Below are 27,128 nucleotides of genomic sequence, written 5' to 3'. Positions count from 1 at the left end.
GCATCTCTCCAGGGTCCCATACCTGGCTGTGGAAAATAGCTGACTTAATTAATAGCTCCATTTGCTAGTCCCATGGGGCGAAGGAACCAGTCATACACGAGTCAAAGTTGACACAAAAGGCAAAGTTTCACGTTTAAAGGTCATTTGGTAAACTCCATTGGAGAAAGGTAAAAACTAAGCCAGCCTATCTAGAAACTGAGCCCTGCACCCTATTTCCGACATTTTAAGCCAAAGATTATTCATGAGTGTGTGTTGTTTTCACGCGTAATAATTTAAGGAACTTTTGTGATTTTCTTTATTGAGTTCTAACTAATTTTAAGTTAAAGTATCACCTAGTAACTGTAATCTTGTATTTTTATTCACTGGATGGAATAAAGAGTAACATAACTGGGATTTTAAATTGTGTCCTTATAAAATGTTGCTTGTTCTGCCTTTCAGAAAATAGGATGTACATAAAAGAGCACATTTAACAAGTATGAGATCCAGTCGTATTATAAAAGAATATAATTATTATAGCCCCTCTTCTGGGGTCAATGCATGGGTAAAGCAGTAAAAGTAAACACATCAAAGGTATTTATTCACAAAATGCTGGAGTAACTCAGCAGGTCAGGCAGCATCTCGGGAGAGAAGAAATGGGTGACGTTTCGGGTCGAGACTTTTCTTCAGACACATGATTGTTAGAGATTTTTAAGTCCACTAATGGGAAATCCAAGTGACATCAAGACGAGTAACTGTCTGCTACAGACACAGATTTTTAAAATGAGACTTGAGGGTTGCTTTGGGGCGGGGTAGGTGATAAAGCTGCTGCCTCACATCACTGGAGGCCCGGGGTTTGATCCTGATCTCAGGTGCTGTCTGTGTGGAGTTTGCACATTCTCCCTGTGACCATGTGGGTTTCATCCGGGTGCTCCAGTTTCCTTCCACATCCCAAAGACAGCGGGTTTGTACGTTAATTGGCCTCAGTAAGTTGTCCCTGATGTGCTGGGATGAGAAAGTGGAATAACATCGAATGTGAACGGGTGATCGATGGTTGGTGTGGATCGTTGGGCCGAAGGGCCTTTTTCCATGCTGTATCTGTAAAACCATTCACGAGAGGCAATGTCACAAATGATTTATTGGCTGTATTCTGTTGATATCTTCTGTTTAGGTTGTGCTATGGCACATTTTTTCATCTCAAATTTTCTTATGAAGTACATTTATGAAGATTTGTGTGCTTGTTTTTCCTTGCCTTATTTCTGCATGCTGGTTCCCCATTGTGAAGCCCTGCTGTGTGTCATGTTGGACTGCTGTTTCACTTCCCACAGTGAATGATGTAGGTTCCAGCAGTGGTTGCAAACCACTGGTAAAACTTCACATGCTTAAATTAGAGGTTAAAACAAGCCAAGATAACTGAACTAATTACTCCCAAAGCTAGATTTTTGTCTGTCTTGTAGGCAACCAGCAAAGTGACTGCACAGCAGTTGATTTGCTCTGAAGAGTTGGTGTTCTGTAGAAGAAAATAACTGTGATAGTTATACCACTTCAACATCATTCATATTACACAGGGGTATGACTTGTATTAAAACCACTCCTAAAACTCACTTGTGCTGTGGATTGCTGCACGGCTATATGAGAACATTATTAATCTTAAAATAGTTAGTTATATATCTCAGAAAAAAATCCTATATTTTCACCCTTTCTGTTGAAGACAGGGGAATTAATTGCACTATGCTACACAAACATTTGAATTTGCGGCTTCACGTTTCCTGCTGATTAATTAATATATTAATAAGGTCAATATTTAATATGTACCTGATATGCTGGATTGACATTTGAGTACTGGAGAAGAAATGCCTCACACAGTGCAGGAAGTTTTGAAAGGCTATTTTCTCCCCTGATGTAGGTTCAGGAATAAAAAAATTAAGGCAGGAAGACGATTTGGAAACAACAGACCCCTGAGATAAGGATTCCTAACTTTTTTTTTAACAAAATGTATTAGCTTTGACCTGGATTTTACATTTGTATTGACAGGAAAACTACAGGCACTCACCATCTTAATCTATGGTATCGCAAAATGCTAGAGTAACTCAGCAGGTCAGGCAGCATCTCAGGAGAGAAAGAATGGGTGACATTTCGGGTCGAGGCCCTTCTTCAGACTGATGTCAGGGGAGGGGGTGGGACAAAGAAAGGATGTATGTATGGAACTGACAGCAACTTAAAAAATTCTATACATTCATTATTTAATGCAAAAATGCTAGAGTTGTGATCAGTGAGTCGGCGCATCTCAACAATCTGTCCTGTTTCTCAGATGAATCAAAATAAATTATTTGATTCGACATAAACTAAAGCAACATGAACTAGTTCATAAACAAATACCATGAATACTTAATGGTTGTGTAATGAAGTATATGTGAGTTTTTGTTCACAAAATGCTGGAGTAACTCAGCAGGTCAGGCAGCATCTCAGGAGAGAAGGAATGGGCGACGTTTCGGGTCGAGACCCTTCTTCAGACTGCATCCTTTATCCTACTCAACAAGATATTTGCTCCTAAAAACAAATTCTGTGCATGAGTATTGTGATCCTTTCGCATGTATATTTCAAAATATAGAGTTTTATTTTACCCTTTTATGGATTTTATATAGAATACTTCAACTTTTGTCATAATTTAGATTCTTACTTTTTATTCAGGGCTTTTCATAATGTTTAAATAATCATTAAAAAATTGTGCAATTTGGCTCCAGGTATGATATCTGGGACATTTTCTTTCATGTGATTGGCTGCTCAGCTAGCTTGATGATATCACAGCTGCTGATCGCCAAGGATCCCGTTGAACTGATGTCTGACAGTGGAGAGTGCCATTATTTTAATGATGATGCCAGATTTAGTTACTACTAGACCAAGTGGACCCGTTGGGCCCAAACCTCTCCTGCATTGGTGCAGCACTGTTTTCTCCCCTACCCCTCCCCTCTCCACCCCTTCCCCACTCCCTACCCATTCAACCCCCCTTATCCCTCCCCCCTCTCTCCCTAGGAGATAAATTTAAACTTTAAAATGTGAATAACTTTAAAAATATAACACCGATTTCAATGAAACTTCTTCCATTAGCACCAAAGGGACGACAGTGAGTAAGGTGGCCCTAAAATTGTTGCGCTATCCTGTACCGTTTTGGCTGCAGTTCAGGAACAAACAAACAAACGAACGAGAGTTTTAGTATATAGATATCGTTTTCTTCCTGGAATCTTCAATGTTTCTTGGTGTTTCCCACTCAATTTTTTTTGTTTCCAGCTTTTGTCTCAATTGGGAGGAACTGGCCTTTTCCTGACACCGGCATAACTATAGGGTGATTCATCAACTTTTCCTTCTCATCCGGTGAGATGAATTACTTGATGTGCAACCTTTCCTGAGAGGGCATGTCAGAGGTTTGAATCAACCAGCATGATAAACTTCCTGCATGCTGCATGACACTTCTTTGGATCATTTTTTAAATAGATCTAGCAGATGATATGAAACATTGCTGTTAATTGTCTCTTGTTGTAAGTAACAAAGAACAGACGGTAACTGCATTTATTTGGCAATTAATGTGACCTCAAAATATACAGCTACCAAAGTATTGTTTTTAGTTACGTAGGAAATCCAGCATCCATTCTGTGTGCAGCCAAATCCCACAAGCAACAATTTAGTACTAAAACATAATTGCCTGGAAAGTCAGCTAAACACATTATATAGTAGCAAAAGCATGAACAAATCGTGCTCGGCTCTTTAAATTTGGTTCCATGTAATCAACTCATGATGCACTGCTGCCTTGATATCATTTTATTCTTCAGCATTTGCTTGGGACTACAGACTATAAGATTACTCTGCATGGATTATTTAAATGAGGAATTACTGTTGTACCCACTGGGGATGAGCTTTTAGGCAGTTTTCTGGTAATTTATTTTTCATAGCATTGCCACTGAAGAATGAATGAATGAATAAGTTTATTGGCCAAGTTTGCTTATACAAGGAATGTGCCTTGGTGCTCCGCTCACAAATGACAACACAAACATACAGTTAACAATTAAGAATAAAGCATAAACACATCAGGACAATAAGGACACACCTTTACGGTCTAAAATGTGGGTGAAAATAAACCAGAGCAAAAAAGAGATTACAGACTGGTTATTGAGTAGAACTATCACTCGTGGAAAAAAGCTGTTTTTATGTCTGGCTGTGGCTGCTTTGACAGTCCGTAGTCGCCTTCCAGAAGGAAGTGCTTCAAATAGTTTGTGGCCAGGGTGAGATGGGTCAGAGATGATCTTGCCGGCTCGCTTCATGGCCCTTGCAGTGCACAGTTCGTCAATGGGGGGAAGGTTGCAGCCAACAACCTTCTCAGCTGTGCGAACGATCCGTTGCAGCCTCCGGATGTCGTGCTTGGTGGCTGAGCCAAACCAGACCATGATGGAGAAGGTGAGGACGGACTCAATGATAGCAGTATAGAATTGGACCATCATTGCTGTGGCAGATTATGTTTCCACAGTTGCCACGGGAAGTAGATCCTCTGTTGGACCTTTTTGACTGTGGAGTCGATGGTGGCTCCTAATTTAAGGTCCCTGGAGATGATGGTTCCAAGGAACTTAAATGACTTCACAGATGTGACTATGGTGTTGTTGATGGTGAGTGGGGGGAAGGGAGGGGGATCTCTTCGAAAGTCTACAATTAGTTCCACTGTCTTGAGAGCGATGGCACCAGCAGCTGTGTCACTTCCCATCTGTAGGCAGATTCCTCCCCATCCTGGATCAGTCCAATCAGGGTAGTGTCATCCCTAAACTTGAGGAGCTTGACAGAGGAGTCTGTGGGGGTGCAGTCGTTGGTGCAGAGAGAGTAAAGGAGAGGGGAGAGTACGCAGCCTTGTGGTGCTCCTTTGCTGAGGGTCTGCGGGTCCGAGATGTGCTTTCCCAGCCTCACATGCTGTTTCCTGTCTGTCAGGAAGTTGATCCACTGAAGAAGTGCCTATGATAGACCATTGTTACCATTTTCATTTCACAAAATATGCTTAGTAATTTTGGTGATTAGTTAATTCAACATGATGCTAAATATATTAGCCCTGTGATGGTAAAATACATCAATTACCTGCTTGTAGAAAGAAGAAAAAATATTGATGGCACATTGATAAAAACTATAACAAACATTTCGAAACCATTTTTTGCAACAAATCGCTTTGTAATCCACTGGTGTCACAAGCACAACTGATTTTTTTTGCACTAAATTACATAAACAGCTGTGAGATAAGTGAGCAGTTAGAATCTATATTGGTGTGAAAACTTTAAAATTATGATCTATATTTGAATCTGTAACTTGATAGCATAACAGTTAAAGTTCTGCCACATTTCTTTTGGTTAGTATGATTGGAAGAATAGTGATTGCTCTATTTAATTGAATGTTGACATTTATTTGCTCTTAAAAAGAAGCTAATATCAATAACATACCTGCAATTTCCTTGTATTACTTTCATTGTACACGCTGTTAGATCAAAATATTTCTTAAATTTCATCCTGAAACTCACTATCACAATACTACAAATGTGATGTTATTTCATGATACGATTGTGGGACTGTTTAGATTTGAACTCTAATGTTTGCCGCCATATTTATTGCCATGATAATCACAACCACATAAATTTGTTCAGTTGTAATGATTTAAATTACCAATACATAAAAAAATAATGTGCTGACAGAAATTAAATATTATTACACAATTATGGATTCATAATACATTTTAAGACCATTTTCACATTATCTCAGTTGCCTCCAAAGAGGGCTTTGTTATAATTAAAGTGTAGAGAAAACAACTTGATTTCAGTTTTGTGGATTCAGCTGCATACATGCTTTTCTATCCTCTCATATTACTCCCTATAGTTTGAATTTGACTTTTGTTTGAATGTAATCCCTGCTAGTAACTGGACTTAATGATATACTTGCCTGAATCTTGTACGACTACCTCACGCAGCTGTGTATGATATTTGTTCAGTTCTGGTTTGTATTCAATTGTATTTGATTTATGTTGCAACAGCTTGGCCAATTCTTTCTCCCTGTAGTTGTCTTTCTGCAGTTTTTCTTGCTTCTATCATTTTTCTTTTCCTGTGAGGTAATTTCAGAATAGTCATTAATTTGTTTTTGATATCTACTCTTTTCATGTTTTAATATCAACATTTACAGTCTACAATATCCATTATCCTTTCAACTTGTCAACGTATGCTTTTATATTGAAAGACAGTTGTCACAGGAAAATTAAAGGCTTATTTTCATCATATATTCAGGGGAAAATGTGTTTTATGGCAAAGTCATAAAATACAAATGTTAGGAATAGAGTTACGTGTGCACACAAGTGATTTTACATTTTTCTTATGCTACAGAACTGCTGTTTTGAAGTGTTCTTAGAATAAATATATAATTTCCCTCTTGTCAAATGAACCGTACGCTTATTTCCACATTTTTACAAATTATGTTTTAAACTGAGTTCATGCAACTTCATCCAAGGACAGTGGGGTAATCTTTGATCACTGAAGATATTAATGTCTATTGTCCTATTCTCCCTGCATTCTGTTCCTTTAGAGTCAATGGAAACAAATATCATGAAGAATTTAATATTGAATGTCCAATACCATAGCACCCGTTTACCACTAATGACCAGCATCGATTTGTCCCTAAGGTTTTGCACCATGAACGCAGGGCCACTATGTCCAAACCTGATCAAATCCTGTGTCCGCATAGGTGTAGTTTTCACCTGACTACCTATTGATAGAGATTTATTCTTTCTAAACCAGGGTCTGGAAGAATTGCAATGCTCGTATAAAATTAGTTAATTGAGGGAAAACTTGAGTACATGTTTCAGGCTTAATCTGTATGCTTCAGTGACTGCAAATATTGTGCTTTACTTCCAATGCCATTTTTTAGAACTGGAATGTTTCAGTTTTAAAGCATATAGAAAGCTCTGGATAAAAAAGCACCATTAAATATTTGTCCTTTAATAGTGAGAATTCAAAGGCAATTCATTTAGTTTCCTTTTAAACAAAAGATTTTGTCGCTAATTTTTCTTTTCAAAGATACGTACAGCACAGAAATGGACCCTTTCAGTCTACCTAGTCTGTGTCGACCATGACGTTTAATCACATTTGCCTGCATTAGGTTCAATCTCGCTGTACTTTTTCTATCTAGGTACCTATCCAAGCGTCTTTTAAATATTGTGATTTATCTTCCTTCACCAAAACGTCTGGCAGCTTGTTCCAGATATTCATTACCCACTCAAAAAGGTATCCCTCAGATCTCCTTTAAACTTTTACCCTCTCACCTAAAATCTGTGCCCACTAGTTTGGACTCCCCTTCCCCATCTTTCCTATCTATGCCCATCATAATTTTGCTAATTTCTATAAGGTCACCTCCTACATACCAGTAAACTCAGTCTATCCAATTTTTCTTTATAATTACAGCCCTCCATTCCAACCCACATCCTGGTTAAACTCTTCTGCGCTCTTACTTTTCCTACCACACCCTTCCTGTCATGTGGCAAACAGAACTGTACATGATAGATTCATACTGCACAGAAACTGGCCCATTGGTGTATCCATGCTGACTAATACTCTAAATGCGATCCAACCAACTTTTTGTACACCAGCATCAAGATGTCCCATCTCATACTCTATGCCTTAGCCTTTGTAGGCAAGGATATCAAATTACTTTTTAATTACCTTATCCATCCACTTTCCGCAAGCTATGGATTTGCACCCAGGGCTTCTCTGTACAACAATGCTCCTAATGTCCCTGTAATTTGGTTTAATTTATTTAGTTTAATTTTGGTTCAACATATTTGGAAATAATTAGTATTAGTTAAATGTAGATCAATGATAATGCCTGTATTTGGTTCTGCTTAACTTTGTAGTGATGATTTTATTAACAGATATACTTTATTAAGAAATGTCATACTTAAAAAGGGGAAAGATTACCGTAGAGTAGTTTAGGGATAAAAGTGGGATTAACAAATTACCTTTATCTCAAAGTTCTGGTCCATTTTGATGGAAGAGATATTTAATTTTTCTCGTAATTTTAGCAATTATACTGCCATAAAATTGGATAATCTTAATCTAATTACCCTGGTACAAAACATTGTACATTTCAGTCGTGAATGTCATTGTAGGAGGCCTCTATTAAGACTATTTTAGGAGGTCTAAATTTAATCCACCAACAAGTTGCAAGACTAGTTAATGCTTGATGACGGGGCACGACGGTGCTTGATGCTGATATTAGGAGAAAGCTTTTCGGACCTATTTCATTTCCATTTTGACATCTTTCACCTTGTGGATTACAAAGTGAAAATGTAAAAATATTTGCAATACTCTACAGGGGCACAAATGATATTACAGCAATGTTAATTGAGAGACAAGAAACCAAAAAATAATTTAATAGCCTTTCTTTATTTCAAGTACAGCTGTATTTTCAAATATTCATTCTCTTGATTTATTTTCATAGATTACCTGATGCATTAGCAACTACTTATCCAAAATGATTGTATAAAATATACCTCTAATGTGAATTCAAAGGAATGTGGGGTTTTTTCTGCAGTAAGCAGTCAAGGACCATGGGGATTTCCTATGAGCCAGTACTTGAGAAGCTGTGCCTGGCATTGTGGACGGAATGCCAGAATGTCTGCATGTCTGGTATGTTTGCACATCAATCTTGCAATCTGCTGTGTATGATGCATTCATTTCAGTAAATTATAGGATTATACATTCACCCTATTTAGTCCTTGAAAGCCCTGTTTTTATCTTACTTTGCAGCCATTTGAAAGAGTGACATTTGGCCATGGGGTAAGTGCGTCCCTTTATATTTTAATTTGACAATGATTTAAAACTTGACTATTATCTGAAAATTTAATTAAAAGTTGTTTGAAGGAAAATTGATTCCCCTTAGCAAATGAATACTGATTGCATCACTGAATATCTTTGCTATCATAGTAATTTGGCTGCTTTGAGATTCTTCTGTACCAAGACCTCAGATGGAGTACTCCAGGATCACTCAATAGGGTAACAATTTCTGAATCATTCTATTAAATCCTTTTCATTTCCTTTCCACAATCACTTCCTACAAAAACGTCATGAGCAAATAGACTTCCATATGCAGTTTTCTAGATGGTCATAAGGTAATAAGTAATAGGAACAGAATTGGGCCATTTGGCACATCAAGTCTACTCCACCATTTACTCATGGCTGATCTATCTCTCCCTCTTAACCCCATTCTCCTGCCTTCTCCCCATAACTCCTGACACCCGTACTAATCAAGAATCTATCTCTGCTGTAAAAACATCCATTGACTTGGATCAACAGCTTTATGTGGAAAGGATTTCCACGGATTCACCACCCTCTGACTAAAGAAATTCCTTCTCATCTCCTTCCTAAAGGAACATCCTTTCATTCTGAGGCTATGACCTCTAGTCCTAGACTCTCCTACAAGTGGAAACATCCTCGACCGACTCTATCCAAGCCTTTCACTATTCGGTTCATTTCAATGAGGCCCCCCCCCCCCCCCACACTCTTATAAGCTCTAGCGGCCCAGTGCCGTCAAATGCTCATCATATGTTAACCCACTCATTCCTGGGATCATTCTTGTGAACCTCCTCTGGACGCTCTCCAGGGCCAGCACATCCTTCCTCAGATATGGTGCCCAAAACTGCTCACAATACTATTGTCTCAATTGTAGCAACCAGTCTAACCAAAGTTATAAAGCCTTTGAACTCCTTGAAGATGGTCTTCTCTCTTATCTCCTTTATGCCCTTTTGCAGTCATCAAACTCCTGTTCCCCTGATGTGTAGGAAGAAACTGCATATGCTGGTTTAAACCAAAGATAGATATAAAAAGCTGGAGTAACTCAGCGTCTCAGACAGCATCTCTGGAGAAAAGGAATAGGTGACGTTTTGGGTCGAGACCCTTCAAACCCGAAACCCTAACCCTGTTCCCATTTCAGTCCAACTATTGACCATTCTCTTCCCCTGGATGCTCCCATGCTGACTGAAGTTGTAAATAGTTCTTCCTTTCAGGTGATGTCCTTGATTTTCTTTCAGAACTCCATTAGAAGATTGTATGATTAATTATATCTCAAAAAACATTAACTTAAGGAGCCTTGGGATGTTCCAAGTCAGGAAAAGCAAGGGCCAAACTGCTTTTCTGTGCATCATAAGTTTTCAATTCTGCTATTTTTTAGAATTTTATTGAAAAATCAATTCTTTTGTTGTTTCCAGAATTGCTTAAACTAACTCTGTGTATAATACTCCAGAATAAAGAGTAAACTGGACATATGTAGTGATGAACAGTTGTAACCAATGCAAATATAGTTGCCACTTCTGGGAAAATCAGTCAATAGCTTGTGGCTTGCACATTGTGGAATGTAGAAGTCTGGGAGATGATCTTATAGATGTTTATAACATCATGAAGGGCATAGATAAGGTGAATAGCCACAGTCTTTTCCATGGGGTAGGTAAGTCTAAAATTGTGCATGGTGCAAGCACAGGCAATACATGTAATGTGAGGTCTGTTTCAGTCTTATTTAGTGAGTAAGCATTTGGCACCCTTGTTGAATGCTGAAGGTGTTAACACTTAGGTGGTGAAGAAGGCGTTGAGCACACTTGCTTTAATCAGGCAGGGATTGGCCCATGAAGTTACAACTGTACAAGATGTTGTTGAGACCACACTTGGAGTATTGTGTGGTGTTCTCATCATCTAACTATTGAAACAATGTCATTAAGCTGGGAAGGGTGCAGAAACAATTTACAAGGATGTTACCAAGACTGGAGGGTTTGATTTATAGGGAGATGCTGGATGGGCTAGAATTTCTTTCCCCTGGAATGCAAGAGTCATGCGGATGATCTTATAGAGTTTATAAATTCATGAAGAGCATAGATAAGGTGAATTGCCACAGTCTTTTCCACAGTCTAAAACTTGAGGTTTAAGGTGGAAGGGGATAGATTTAACAGGAAGCTCAGGGTAAAATTTTCACACAGAGGAACACATATAGAATGAGCTGTCAGAGGAAGTGGTAGAGGCAATAACAAAGTTTAAAAAACATTTAGACAGGTGCATGGAGAGAAATTACTTAGTCATAGGAGTGAAATACAGGTAAATGAGACTGGCTCAGGTAGGTAACTTGGTCAGCATGGACGAGTTGGGTCAAAGGGCCTGTTTCCGTGCTGTATGACTCTCGACTTGTTGGTAGCTGCCCTTTTGTTTGATACTTGTTTCCAACTGTGGGTCTCCACAGAAATCACCACTGTCCTCGGGCTTATCAGCACCCTCACCCCACCACATCACCACCGGCAATGTCATATTTAAACTTCAAAATCCTATCCCAGCCACAATTCATTGCAGGCCTAATTCCTACTTCCCCCTCTACCCTGCTCCCATCAGGTGCTCATTCATATTTCATTGACTGGGAATTAATGAGGTATGCCCATTTTGCACAAAACTGTGGATGAGATTATTGCTGTGGATGGTGATTTTCAGATCCAGTTTTTTGCTTGTTCCATCAGAATATCCCAACATTTCAGGAATGAATAAGCAGTGCGTGGCTTTTTCATGGAAAACAACAGCAAAAACTCAAAAAATGATGCACAATGGAAAATTAAATCTATAAATAAACCTTGCACTGTTGGTGCTGAATATGAATTTTTATAGTATTTTTACCAGCTGTTGAAAACACTGGTGATTATTATTGAACCCGTTACACTTTTAATCCCACGATTATGTGCATGTGCTAAATTACATTTATCCATTTGTTCTGAATCTACAACAAGGCACCTCTGTATCTATTTATCTTTTTGTTATTGGCAGCTTCCACTAGATTCCTTATTTTATCGTGCTGTTCTGCAAGTTATTATTAAAGACCACTTTGGAAACGAAGAGACATCCAACACAGTACAACGAACAAAGTATGTTTTTGACGTTTGAATTTCACAGATATAACAGTTATTGTCTCTGAGAGGTGTTATAACTTAGATTGAAAGAGAGTCATAGTACAATCCACAGTATGATAAGGACATTAATTAAAATAAAACCAGCCAACTGTATTGAGGACATGGGATGAAGGTGGGTGGGGTGGAAGCGGAGTGGGCTTGTATCTTAAATCCCCAGTGACGACCAAAGTGATAAGGCACAAAAGCTCTTCTTTCTAACAGCTGCAAAGAATCCTAAGAGAAGTTTTGAAGGTTTCTATATGGTTATTTGTCCATGATTCTGATTTGCTTTAGACCATAAAGATGTTAGAACATCTGGCAGCAAAGCAGTTATCCCACAGACAAATGAAGATTCTGCTGTCAGTGTGGTCTTCTGGGCTTGATATCAATCTCAATGGAAGAATCATTTAATTTTTACTTCCAGCATTTTACTGCCAATTTCACAGCCACTGAATTATCCCAGAATAATGAGGAAATTGGGGTTGTCTAATCAGCCCCTTGACCATTTTCTGCCATTCAATGATATCTAATCCATGTCTTAACTTCAATTGCATACATATATTCTTTTAAAATGTCCTATCTACCAAAAAACAATATATCCAACTTTTGATTTCTAGATTTTCAATTTAATTAAAAAAACTTGGCAATGCAGTTTCATTTTTGCATATTGATTTCTCTTTTGAATGGCATTGTTCTAATTTTAAGGCAATTTTCCCCTATTTGGACTTGCCAGTACAACATATTATTTTTTCTCCATCTACCTAAACAGAGCTTTTACTCGCCTTCAACAATTCAATTAGGTCACTTTTCACGTTGTCCCACATTAATGCTGTTCTTGTTTACTGGAACTTATCCTCTGGTTATGTTTCATGCTGTCCATCTCATTCCGCGCTCAGAGAAGTTCCAGTGTTACACCAGTGCATCATTTCCATTTCCCAGCTGCTCATTTTTGGACAGATTGCTTAACCCGCAACTAGTGCCGAATTTAGGAGCAGTCTCTTTTCAGAAGAATCCACTGGGAGCAGGGTTGAGGGTCAAGTCAAGTCAAGTCAATTTATTTGTATAGCACATTTAAAAACAACCCACGTTGACCAAAGTGCTGCACATCTGACCAGGAAAAAAAAGAAACATACAGTGGCAGGCAGCCAAACACAACGGCGCGGCCATCTTGAACAAAATGTTAATTCAATCACCCACAGTCCAACAATAAAAGCACTAAACAGGCACCCAAAAATTACCCAACCCCAAAAACCCCCCAAAACACAGTCCAACAATAAAAGCATTAAATAGGCATTCAAATCACACACCCCAAAACCCCCAAAAATACAGTCCAACAATAAAAGCATCAAACAGGCACTCAAACCACCCAACCCCAAAAACACACAAAAAAAGAAACATCCATCAAAGAAACATCCATCACAGTGAGTCTCCTCCAGTCCTCTCTCTCCTCACTGTGATGGAAGGCCACAATGTCTTTCCCTTCTCCCGCTGTCCTCGCCCGCAGTCAGGTTGTTGTGGTTGCAGGCCGCACCGGACGGTCCACAGCGGGCCAAGCCCAAGGCGCGTCGCAGCCGCTCCCGCAGCCTCCGAAGACGGCCGGCTCCGCCGATGATAAGTCCGATCCGGGGCGGGCGAACACGCTGCTGCCGCTGTTGCTGCACGTCGGGGCGGTCGTGGCTCCCGACATTGAAGCCCCCGCCCAGCAGAGAAATATCCCGCGGCCATCCTAGGCCGCGCCGGACGGTGAAATGTCCGCGCCCCATGCCCCGCGATCCGGGGCGGGCGAACACGCTGCCGCTGCCGGAGCTCCCGATGTCGGCATCCACGCGGCCCGAGCCTAAGGCGAGTCGCAGCCGCTCCCGCAGCCTCCGAAGACGGCCGGCTCCGGTGGTGGTAAGTCCGATCCGCGGGCTCTGCGAACCAGAGCCCTGGAGGCCGACAGCTCCAGGAGTTGGGCCGATGGTAGGCCGCAGCAGGAACGGAGACACGGCCCAGAAAACAAAGGTCGGGTCTCCGTTCTGAAGGGACACATATTTACAGTGTTAGTTTCCCCCTCCCCCCCACATACACACATAGTACACAAACACAAAAACACCACATCACAACTACAATTAAGACAAAAAAAAAACCAACAAAAACACAAAGACAAATGGACCGCAGGTGAGCGGCAGCTGCTATGGCAGTGCCGCCATTTTGCCAATGGGTGACTGAAGTAATTTAACTAGAACCGACTGTAACACTGTGAGTGAGGTCAAACCTTCTCTGTCTGTTTGGACTGGTTTTAACTTAATTCTTAAAGATGATCAAGCACACTATTTCTATTTTAACAATCCATTGTGATTCTAACAGTTTAAACCACTTACTTTCCTTAATAAGTTCTTCCAATAAAGCAGGGTGGAAAAATAAAATTGGAGTTGGTAGCTAGAATTAGGAAACACATTAATCTTAAACACAATGCTGCTGTAAAGCTGTTACTGGGGGTTGGAAGCATTTCAGCTGGATGGTCATGGTCCAGTGCGTGTGTCAGAAATTCTGAAAAATGTAATGTTTTGAGCATTGCTAATTTTTATTTAAACTAAAAATGTTTCACATATGAACAAACATATTGGATGACCAGGTCAACGCTATGCTGAATGTGAAATATCTTTCCAATTCCTTCACTGTTTTGAAGAAACATTGCTGATTGAATGCCAGACTTCCATGGACTTAGTATTTCCAAAGGGGTTCCATACAATAAACTGTTGCCTAGGTTTCCCATTGTACCATAATAGCGTCATAGAGAGATACAGTACAGAACAAGGTCCCTGAGCCCACCAAGTCTGTGTCAACCATCTACCACCCATTTACACTAATCCTACGTTAATTCCATTATTCTCCCCACATTCCTCCCCACAACTTCCCCTCGGTTTCTACCACTCACCTATGTACTAGGGGCAATTTACTGCAGCTAATTAACTTATGATCCAGTACCTTTTTTTGATGTGAGAGCACCAGGGGAAAACACAGTAACAGGAAGAATGTGCAAACTCCACACAAACGGCACTGGAGGTCAGGATCAAACTCAAACGGGCGGCGCGGACACGATGGGCCGAAGGGCCTCTTTCTGTGCTGTAGGACTCTATGACTCTATGAAATCTCTGGTGCTGTGAGACTTCTCTTTATGAGGTGTTTTACTGTGTGCGTGTGTGGCAGACTGACATTCCTGATGAGACTTTTAATACCAGTCAAATGTTAATGTTCTCCTTGAGCAATCCCTATACCCAACTACGTTTACAAGGATTAGTCATTTAAGAAAGTTGAATACTGAAATTTTCAAATTAAATTAATGTCTTTTGGTAGATTGGTAAAAATGAAATGATTATGTTTATAATATTTGACAATCCGCAGGGTCAAACATGTTGGCAAGATCTATTTTAAATCTTCGTCCTTTGTGGATTACACAAGAAAAGCAATAGAAAAGCTGGGAATGGATAGCTCGAAGGTTGGTGGTTTTATTGAATTATTCAATTAATGAGATCTACCTCTTGTATTTAGAGTGGTATTTTCATGGTAGGCAAAATAATGGAAATTGCCAACTTCACATTTTCTTGCACTGCTGTTGTTTGGTACGAGATGTTGCTAAAATGTTTAAAATATTTGTTGCTTTGGTCCAAATAATTAAGATTTTGGTCACTACTTCCTTCATGTGGTTTTATACCTGGCATTAACCTGTATCATGTTATTTGGCTAATACTTGAATTCAAAGACGACACTGAAGAATTTAGCATAGACATCTTTAAGACTCGTGCAGGATAGAAAATCAGAGATGGTGGCATTATTCAGCAGGTCAGGCTGCATCTGTAGAGGCAGAATCAGCGAACAGAAAGCCTTTCATGGAAGGCCAACAACCTGAAAAATTAGCTTTGTTTTTCTTATTACTGATGACACTTAATTTGCTGAGTACTTGCAGTGTATTCTGCTATAAATTAAAATGTTTGGCATCTGTGATATTTTGTTTTCAAACGTTTTTTATGGGAAATTATTTGGTTAGAATGGATAGGAATTTAAATACTTACTACCAGTTCACTGCATGATGTCTATGCAAGAAATTAAGACATTCCCTCCACCTATGAGAGAAACAATATTCAATCTTGGTGTTTGTGCCAATTGTTGGTTATGAAGTTAGCAGGCCACACAAATTTTGGAAGTCGTAAATTTCAGGAGGAAAGTTTGAGAGAGGTGACAGTAATTAGGATTCAAATTAGTATGCAGCAAATGAATGGAATAAATAACTGAGTTGCTTCATACCAATAACATTTCAGCAGGGAAGTGCAATAATACAGTAGCAAGAAATATTACTAGTTACTTTGGCTGTTATCCAAATGCAGCAATCAATCAACTTCTGTCAGTTAAAGATCAGGAAAAGTGTGCCTGCTGTTTTTATAGTACCTTATATATTTTAATTTGTGCTTCAAACTCAAAATTGTCAAGGAATGGCAAACTTTAAAGAGATGTTGCCTGGAAAATTGAAAATGTTTACATATTTTATCAAAGAACTTGTTTTATTATTTTTGAAAGCACTGGTGTCTATATGTATTCAAATTGCTTCAGTCAAAATGGCCTATTTTTGATATTTTCTAGGTGAATTTCAGTTTGTAGATTAAAAAAAACACTAAAGTCAACAGGAAAAAGAATATCAATCTATCGTAGCCAATGCTATTTCAAGATGTAAATTGTTACATTTTACAGAAATAAATGTTGAGCAAAATTAAACAAGTGACTTGGTTCTGGGGAAGAGAGGAGTTGTTGTTTCATGTAGGTTCTTATGAGGCTCCTGATAAAGCTGTCAGAAGAACCGACTAGATTCCTTGGTGCTTATTGAGACTTTATTCAAGTAATTAACTTTAACACTTGATTGGGTCATACAGCACAGAAACCTGCAGCACCACCGACCAAGATTAACCAACAAAGACCTGAGTTAGTCCCATCTAGTTGTTTTGGAGCCATCTACACTTTGTTTGTTTGTTCCTGAACTACAGCCAAAATGGTAGCGCAACAATTTTAGGCCCACCTCACTCACCATCATCCCTTTGGTGCTAATAGAAGAGGTTTCATTGAAATCGGTGTTATATTTTTAAAGTTATTCACATTTTAAAGTTGATATCTATCTCCTAGGGCGGGAGGGGGCTGGAGGGAGGGAGGGAGGGGGGGAGGATAAGGGGGGTTGAGGGGGATGGAGTGGGGGGGAGGGGAGGGGGGGGGAGAGAGGGCGGGGGAGGGGGGGGGAGAGAGGGCGGGGGAGGGGGGGAGGGGAGGAGAGAGGGGGAGGAGAGAAGGGGAGGAGAGAAGGGGAGGGGGAGGAGAGAGGGGGAGGGGGCGAGGGAAGGGAGAGGGGGAGGGGAGGGGTGGAGGGGAAGAGAGAGGAGGAGAGAGGGGGGAGGGCGCTCTCCCGGCCGCTGATGAATAAATAGCCGATTTCAAGCTATGTTGAAAGATGGAGAAGAGTATTGCAGTGATGAATCTCTCATTATGTAACTGGATTTGTTCTTCTTCATGATAGAGATAACCTATTTTGTCACATAGATCAATATGTAGTGGACCATATCTGGAACCTAGCTCCACCAACCTTATTCAGACTCATGCAAGTTAGAATTTGATTGTTCTATCTGGGACATATGAAAATAAAACACTCTTGACTCTTGAACTTTGTGTCCAGCTTGCAGCAGAGTCAGCAAATTCCAGATTCTCATCATCTGCAGGATAAAGTATTCTTTGGGAGACATTTCACATCAATCTTGAGGGATTGTTAATGAATACATCGATCCATGAGTTAATGAATAAATGTCACAACCTGTTACCAGAGGACATTCTTGCAATTGAAGGAGTGCAGTGTAGGTTCACGGTTAGAAGGATGAGAGGGAATCTTATTGAAACATATAAGATTATTAAGGGATTGGACACGCTAAAGGCAGGAAACATGTTCCCAATGTTGGGGGAGTCCCGAACCAGGGGCCACAGTTTAAGAATAAGGGGTAGGCCATTTAGAATGGAGATGAGGAGGAACTTTTTCACTCAGAGAGTTGTGAAGCGGAGTCAGGGGATATGGGGAGAAGGCAGGAACGGGGTACTGATTGTGCATGGCTCCAAGGGCCGAATGGCCTACTCCTGCACCTATTGTCTATTGTCTACATTTGACACAAGTTAGCACCTATTTAACAAATATTGCAATGGCCAACCTTATATTTTAAAATATTTCCTTTCTGTAGCATTATGCCAATCAATAATGACAACAGCAATATGCACCTAGCAACATTATCATCGTAAAACATCCTTAGGTGCTTTATTAATCAAGATTATTTCTAAGACTTTATTCGTCTGGCCCCTATTCAGTCTCCTTTTTCTCTGGGAAGATATTGTGCTGATGAAGTAGCAAAATATATAAACAACTATTGTTTTGGACACAGTTACGTCAATACTTTAATTCCTAAATAGTTTAGAGACAAATTCATGCCAAATTGACATTGTTTGACGATAAATGATGCTACTTCATTCTGGTTAAAAAAAGTAGATTTGCCTGGTTTGGATGCTGGAATTATGGCTTTGCCCATAAAGTTTCCAAATTGGATTTAAACTATGGAAGAAGCATTTCAGGGATTGTTTTAAAATGCCCGAAATGTAGACAATCTTTTTAAACTTTTGTTTTCAAACAAATGATTGAGTTGCAGGAATTACTGTCAACTAACAGCTCACCAGTTTACTGAATAAGTGGAAATCTGAGAGCGCAAACATTAAATTTATTGAAGCATTGACAGCATTGAACTGTTGTTTTTATTTCACGTTATGTTTTTTTCTGTCATGTTATACTACGTATTTGTGAAATTTATGAGATTACTGGTAACACAGTGGAGGATCTTAAGTTTGAGCTCCTCACTAATTCTTTTCAACTGCCTCTTTTTAACCGTATTGGGATAAATGATTTGCTTCCTACACTGCTGAGCTTGTTTATTTCAGTATAACTCCCAAGGTCCGTGGGGCAGAATACGATCTCAGTGAATGGGAACAGCCAACATATTTTAAATTCTCTTCCATTGCTCTAAATTTAGTAACATTTTCTTTATGCCTCTATTCCCCTGTTATTAAACATTATTTTAGAATTTTTCATAACGCAGAAGAAAGCCTGTTTATTGTTTAGAGCTTTGTTGGACTTCATTAAATCAAGAACTAAACATGATAAAGCTATGATTAAATGGAACAAAAAGAATCCGCTGTATTATTCCACAGTAATGGCCATAGTTATTTTTATGTCACCTTTTCTGAGCATTAAATAGCCAACTGATTATTTATAGAGTAATTGCAGTATAACCTCTTGCTCTGTGAATCTGGACACAGAGATTCTGTCCCAAACAAATCTCCCCAGCATTTACATGTTGAAGGAATCACAGGTCAGGTGGGCAAGACAGATCACAATAATGTCTGATGACAGAGTACCAAAGCATCTACTTTATGGAGAGCTGATTGAGGGCAAACAGTTATGTAGTGGACTGAAAAAGGGATTGAAAGACTCTTACACCATCGGGAACCCAAGCATTGGATTATCTTGTTAGGCGTAAAAAGCAGTGCTCACTGGTGTAGGGCAGATAATATCAAGAGGATGTCAAAAATCAAGAACCAATGTTGCTGCAGCATCCTTGCACCTCTGTCACCTGTGTGACAGGAACATTCAAGCCCAGATTAGTCTAATCAGTCCTACCGTTTACATCACAAGATCATAGACTAGATGTCATGGCCTTACTTGAAAATAAGTGACGAACACCAACAACAACAAGTTGATGTAGTAGCAAGTATCGGTTAATCATTCAATCAATTTTTGATTTTGAATACTGGAATTTTCAGAAAGTTAGCAGGATGAACTGCTCCCCACACACAAAACAACTCAAAAGAAGGATGGTTTTACAAATTGCCTGAAATCTGCATTGTTTAAAGTATTGCTTGCGGGAATTGTTCTCATTTTTCAAAGCATAAAAATGACAGCCGCACATTTGTTATGGCCAAAGTATTTTCAATGGAGTGCAATCAAGGAAGTATTACAGCAGCAGGAGTGGACCAGAGCCAGGAAATTCAGGGTGGATAACTGAGCATAGCCACCCACCTGGTGCAGCACTCTGCAGAGCCACACCAGTTCTGCAAAAATATTTCTATGTAGCAGTGTTTTTGATGCTGACATCTGGATATGCCTGCCAAATTACCAGCAAGGTTTTCAGCTATCACAAATGCTGCCACAAACCCTAATTTGAAATGATGTCTCCTTCCACACTTCCACAAGGCATTTGTAAAACATTATTCTGGCATCTTGCATGTCATGTATCTGCAATAATCAAACACCACCTTTTAAGGAGCAGCCTGATTTCTCCTCTTTGCAATCACCTCAGGCAGCAGAGGCGCACGTGATTCTATCATTTCTATGACCTCAACAAAGCCAATGGCTTTCAGCAAGATGTATAAAGGCGTGAGCTTAACTCGCATGCAACCTCATTAGAATGTGAAGTTCTGCCAATTTACATCATATTGCTTGGTTTGCACAGTGGCTTTGGGAACAACAGGGGGCACATCATTAGCTTTAAATGTAGCCAAGGACATTTCAATATTTTATTTGGCTGAATTACATGTGTGTCTTAATTTTTATATCTTGCTGTTTATCGCTGTTCTGCCCAGTTATTCTATCTTCACACTGAAGCATCTCTGCAAAAATAATTGGAGGAAGGAAAATGTCATGTCTTACACAGCTGGTGATACAGCATCTGTATTCAGTAACCTCTAGGAAGGTGTCCACATTCATTACTGTTTCATTTTTACATCTTGTTTTATTTTGAATTGTGGTTTTACAATTGTATTTTATATAATTTTGTCTTGTACCAAAATTCAGTCTGTTTAAACAGCTTTGAAATATTAACTCGGTAACTAGTTATTGCTGGCAAATATTATACTTTAAAAAAAGACACATACTGGAGTAACTCAGCAGGTCAGGCAGCATATGTGGAGAACATGAATAGGTGACGTTTCGAGGTTTCGGGACCCTTCTTCAGACGGGTTACCAGCACTTTGTGTCTTTATAAACCAACATCCGCAGTTCCTTGGTTTTTTTTAGTTTAAGAGATACAGCATGGAAACAGGCCCTTCAGCCCGCCGAATCTACATTGACCATCGATCACCAGTTCACACTAGTTCTATGTCACCCCACTTTTGCATCCACTCCTTACATGCTAGTGGTAATTGACAGCGATCAATTAACCTTCAAACCCTCACTTCCTTGGAATGTGGGAGAAACTGGAGCACCCTGAGAAAACCCACGTGGTCACAGGGAGATGGTACAAATTCTCCACATTCAGGATCAAACCAGGGCCATTGGCGCTGTGAAGCAGCAACTCTACCGCTGTGTCACTGTGTTTATATAATACTTAAATATTTGCACTAGATATGCTGGACAATAAGCTGATGTTTCAGATAATTAGTCAATGCAGAAATACTGTAAACCAGCACTTTTGAGTGTCTTTCCATTTAGGAGTGCATTCACAAACATTGCTTCAAAATAGATTTAATCTAAACAATAAATCTAAGTGAAGTCTTTGAGAAAGTTACAGGAAAGTTCCAGTTTATTACCTGCCCAAGCAATAATTAAAGATTTTTGAAGAAGATAATGTTTTGTTAAAGAAAAGTTGACATTAACCATTTTCTGTTATGTCCTGCATGACTAAATGTGGCAGACCTGGTACCATGGAAAGGAAGGCATGTCTGCAAGGATATATTTGACCTCAACCAAATTAAATTGCTTAAGTTACAAGCATTTAGCCAAAACTATGTATCATTGTTTGTATAGGGTATGCCAACTACATATTGTAACAATTGTACATTGACAGGTATGTTTATGATATTAACTGGAACAATTCCAGTTGATCATATGATCATAATTGTACTTACATGTGTGCCTGTTTTCCCTTTTTTCAGATGTCAGACAATTTAATACAAGGTTATTATGACAGATACATGCCTCGAATGAAAGAGTTGGAAGCATTTAACCTGGTAAGCTTTGGGGAATAAACTTAAAAAGCTTTGTACTCGTGAAACAAAGGAAACCTGCTCATTCCCCATAGAATTGCTGCTGCTAACAATGTTAACCTGGCCATACAGCTGAAACTATTTTTTTACTGATGGCAATATTTTATAACATGTAAAATATGACCAAATTGTCAATAATCTAAATGAAGTAAATGAAAAGATTAATACTCAGAAACAATCTTACATGGGGTCAAATAATATATATTTTTATCTGTTGAGTAGTTCAGTGCAAAATAAGTATTTTCTCAACTATTGATTTAAGTTACCAATTCAAATGGAAGTCTGCACTTCGAATCAGTCCATATTTTTTAATGAAAGCTGAAGGGGCTGAAAGTCAAATAAATTTTGACAAAATCAATCTAATTCAAATTGAGACGGGGACGGGAGAAGTTGGTGTATATGCAAAAGGAGAAAATGGGATTGCCTCTTCTCTGACTCTAAACATGGGCAAATGGGGCTAGCTTGGAAGGAGCATCTTAATTGGCATGGATGAGTGGGCAGAAGGGCCTGTTTCCCTGCTGTATGACTCTGAATACCTCTCTGATGGGAATTCTGTGAGACCCTCTCTCACTGCTCTCCATCTGTGATCCCTAGGTTTTGATTTAATATTGTTATGTGCACTGAGGTACAGTGAAAAACGTTGTTTTCCATGCTATCCAATCGAATCAGATATTACTCTACATAAATACAATCAAGCCAAACTCAAGTATAATAGGCAGAGCGAAGGGGAAGATATAGAGTAGAATATAATTCTCAGCATTGTCGTGCACAAGTTCCAGAGACAAAGTCCAATGTTCGCAATTAGGTAGAGGAGAATCATACTGTACTCTAGTTCATGGAAGGAACGTTCAAAAGCCTGATATCAGAGACCCTACGGCCGTCCTGCTCGTCAACCACCATCTCATCTAGACTTGCTATCACAGCCGCATGTTCTTCCTCAGCACTTTTCTCCACCACCATAGCCTGACCAACTGAGTTCCTCCAGCTGCCCACTTTCTACCCAAGTTCCCCACTTGAAACATTGTCTATCCATTGCTCTCCACAGATGATACCTGACCTGCTGAGTCCAACAGTATTTTTAAATTTTAAATTGTACATGGGTCCATAGCTAAGTAGTTTAATTTTGACCAATAATTATAAGAGGCTTTAAGATAGTGCCTGTAGAATAAAGAAAAATCATATTGGCTCTCCCCGGTGTACCAGCAATGAGAATGGGTTTTCTAAAACTGGGTGCCAAAAGTTGGGAAGTTAAAGAAGTATTTTAATCGGCAATACTAATATATATAACCATAACCAAAACAAAAACCAAGATTTAACAAGAAAATATTGTTTTACTTCAGTAGACCTTGGAGAAAATCACAACTGCTGTGACCTTTGTCACTGCCTCGCATTGTTGATGTATGAATTTCTAATGAAAGAGATTTAGGCTTGAAATGGCACATACTAGTTTATACCGAAGATAGACACAAAATGCTGGAATAACTCAGCGGGTCAGGCAACATCTTTGGAGAAAAAGCATAGGTGATGTTTTGGGTTGAAAGGTTATCTTCAAAATTTATCGAAATCCAGTCGGAGCTGGACAGAACAGCCGCATGGCTGTGTGTAAACTTGAACTTTATTCTGTTTTAATACTGTTTCTAATTTTGTTGTCTAAATAACTAGGTGTCTAAATTCTGGGTTGTCTAAATTTATACTGATTAGCTAATTAATTTATTGCATCGTATGGAAGGCGCATTCCCAATCTCGTTGTACCCCTGTACAATGACAATAAAGATACATTGTATTGTATTGTAGGTTTGGCTTGCCTCAAAAAAATTTAAGTATAATCTAGAATAATGACATAATTTAAATATGAGTTTACTTTCACATTGATTTGTTGACTTTTTTTAATAAATGCGATTTCTTTCCTTCTAAACTCATCCTTATATAGCAAAGTTACTATCTCTGGTATCAATCCATTGGATCTCACTGCATTTCCTCTGTGTCAAGTACATGCCTTTTTTGGGCTGTCTTTAAGGAAATTAAGTGCCAATGCAATAACACCTTTGAAATGTTGGTAAATCACTTCTAACGCCTCTTGCAGTATTTTGTGTCCCAATATGTCTGTGATACAGCAACCGTATTACAGGCCTGGGTGTCATCTGAAAACAGTTCTAAAATCCATATTGGTGCCTTAGAACTCTATGAATACTATTTTGGGAATACTTAAACAGTTATGCTTCAATGCCTGACTGCACAGATTGTGTTTGCAATTTTGTTGGCTGCCAGGCTAAAGTGTCCAACAAAGAGCATATTGTGTCTTTTGGTACAACATATTGTGTCCTATATATTCCAAAATTGTGTTAATTATAGCAAGGAAAAGGAAGAGGTAATTTTCTCTTATAATGTGTTGGCATATTTATGCACAGTGTACTTAATTAACTTTTACTGAGGTCTGTTTGATGCTGGAATACTTTGGAATTTCTAAATATTATATTGACATATGAATCTATGCCATATGAGTGAAAGTTGTGGATCTCATTAAAAATACATTCTATAAGTGCAATTAGGTGCAGCTGTTAAAATAGATTAATAATTAAAATGATTAAATTCATCATTCAGCTGAGGCATTGACACCTAGTTATTTAAGAACTTCTTCAACAGACATTTAGAACTGTTTCATGCATCTTTCTTTCAGCTGAAAGTAGCCTTAGCCCCCTGCATAGAAGGTTTAATACTTTTGGATCGGCTTTGTTACCTCAAGGAACAGGTAATTCTCTCTCTCACTGGGTGGTGAATATGGGTAATTGATTTGCCAAAATTATCATGCTCATAATGTAATTTTAGAAAATGCAGTACCATATTTATTTCAATTGATCTATATAACTTTGCACCCTTTAAGATGTATGGTTAACAGATGTTCTTTATATTTGATATGGTTACATTTGTTTATCCAACTTAATTTTTAAAAACTGCCACCTAAAATGCAACTTTTAGACAGAAGACAGTGTGTAATCCTTTTGAAAGATATACTTTGAAATGTCAAGGTTTAAACAGTACAAAATGGTGAAATTACAGTGCCTTAATTACAATAAATGATTTACACATGGTAAATTATGTAATTACAATATAGTTTCATCAATAAATAGCTGAGTGTAAATATAGAAACATGTACGAAGTGGAAAATAGTAAATGTTTTGTTGAAGCTTTTTTTGTAAAGAACTTATTCTAAAACTCTTTTGCAGCAAAATGTGGCATGGTCAGCATTAGTCCAGCTCTTTGATCCTCTGAAGTCCCCAAGATGTTATGCGATAATTGGTATGAAGAAGTAGTTCTGCTCCAGTGTTTTGCTATATAATTGAGATCTTTTGATCCCTTGCTTATTCACTTTTCTATTTCTGTACTATTTAAACTCATGCTTTTAACATTCGTCAGTTTATTAATTTTACTTGGCATTCTTTAAACTGTTGATTAAACATTTCCTTTCACTGGAAAACCTATGACAATTGAATAAACAGATGAAGCAAGTTTCAGTGGCAAAGTCATTACAACATGTTACATTTCTTGGCAAGACTTCCACAATCAGAGAGCAAATGTATTAAAAATGAATGATTTGGAGGGTAAAAAAATAAAGTTTTTTTTAATTGCACAGTTGTCGGTAAAATGTTTCCTTCAATCTGTGTCAGTAAAAATGGGGCTAATTATATTTTCTTGTTGGAGATTGAATTCAGATTTACTTGCTTGCACTATTTTTTCCAGAGAATGTAGAATGATGATGGCTGAAAGCTTGTTAGAAGGATCCACTGATCTATTTAAAAGTTGGAGTAACATTATAGAACTTGCAGCTTTAGAGTGTTTGGGTTGGGACCGAGAAAAAAGCATTCCAAGGTCTGTAGCAATACAGCAGACCTAAAGAACATAATACGAAAATTACTGTTAGGAACAGGAGTAGGGCTTCAGGCCCTTCAAACCTGCTCTGTCTTTCATCAAGGTCATGGTGGAATTTCTACTTAAGACAATTTTCTTGTACTATCCACATTAGCCTTTAACATCCAGAAATCTTTTTATCTGTAATGAAAATAAGGTTAATGACTGAATTTTCACTTGCAAAGATTTACCTTTTGCATAGAATTTCTTACCTCTTTTCTAAATAGCCTCCACTTATTCAAACACCATGAAACCCCAGATTCCAGAGTCCCTAGCCCTGCATCTACCAGTTAAATCCTTTAAGAATATCGCATGTTTCAATGAAATCACCTCTTGTTTTTCAAAACATGCTGAATACTGACCTCATTAATATCTACTCATAGAGCAAAATTCCACATCGCAGAAAACAATCTGAGGAATTTTTGTTGCACTTCTCATAAACTATAATCTTTTTTAATAAGACTAAAATTGTATTCAATCCCTATATAATTGCTTTACATCCATTTTTAGCCGATAATTAACCTCATAATAAAGGTAAGCATACCGTTTGATTTGCTATGTACTTGCTGCACCTGTATGTTAGCTCTCAGTGGTTCGTGCACGAAGACTCGTTTCTCTGAAAAAAGGTATTGTTTACTTTTGCGACCAAAGAGGGTAACCTCACATTTTTCCATATTATATTTGTTCTGTCCCATTTTTGCTCACACTTTTAGTTTGTCAATATCCCTTTGAAGCCTCTTTATATCCTCCATACTCACAAGCCAACCAAGTTCTATTAGATTAGTTCCTGTGGTGTATACTGTGAAACACCTTTTCTTACCACCTCACCGGAGTAAGTTCCATCTTCACACTCTTGGGTTGTGCGGACAGCTATCAAACAAATTGACTCCTCCTCCAAGTCAGTGTCCTCTTTGTTGTCAATCACGTGTGCACCAACAGTGCATTTTGCACAAATGCATACTCTCAGTAAGTGATCTATTTTTCACAATGGAGCTACCTTTTCTGATAAAATTATTGGTGGTTACCACACCAATGGTAACATGATTGTGTCATAAAACAATTGTTTGAGGAGGGTGCTTCTGAGGAGTCAATGTTTATTGCTGAATGGAAAGGATCTCTTTTTTAGCACTTGTGCTGTGTAGACCATTTGAACAGCACCTCTAGTTGGGTTAGAATGG

General features: G+C 38.6%; 1 protein-coding gene across 1 annotated transcript in view; it reads left to right on the top strand.

Annotated features, from left to right (window-relative positions):
• Window positions 1-25,638, top strand: part of mettl25 (methyltransferase like 25) — a 34,548-nt gene extending 8,910 nt beyond the window's left edge. The window contains exons 3-9 of the mRNA XM_078416636.1: window positions 8,574-8,668; window positions 8,789-8,818; window positions 11,831-11,928; window positions 15,340-15,433; window positions 21,934-22,008; window positions 24,722-24,793; window positions 25,269-25,638. Of these exons, the coding sequence (XP_078272762.1) occupies window positions 8,574-8,668; window positions 8,789-8,818; window positions 11,831-11,928; window positions 15,340-15,433; window positions 21,934-22,008; window positions 24,722-24,793; window positions 25,269-25,355 (551 nt within the window). The 3' untranslated portion in view covers window positions 25,356-25,638. The remainder of the gene's footprint in view (window positions 1-8,573; window positions 8,669-8,788; window positions 8,819-11,830; window positions 11,929-15,339; window positions 15,434-21,933; window positions 22,009-24,721; window positions 24,794-25,268) is intronic.
• Window positions 25,639-27,128: the final 1,490 nt, after the last annotated feature.

The sequence above is a fragment of the Rhinoraja longicauda genome, chromosome 20 (assembly GCF_053455715.1).
Source record: "Rhinoraja longicauda isolate Sanriku21f chromosome 20, sRhiLon1.1, whole genome shotgun sequence".
NCBI classification, from domain to species: domain Eukaryota; kingdom Metazoa; phylum Chordata; class Chondrichthyes; order Rajiformes; family Arhynchobatidae; genus Rhinoraja; species Rhinoraja longicauda.
This window is presented reverse-complemented; position numbering and strand designations above follow the sequence as displayed.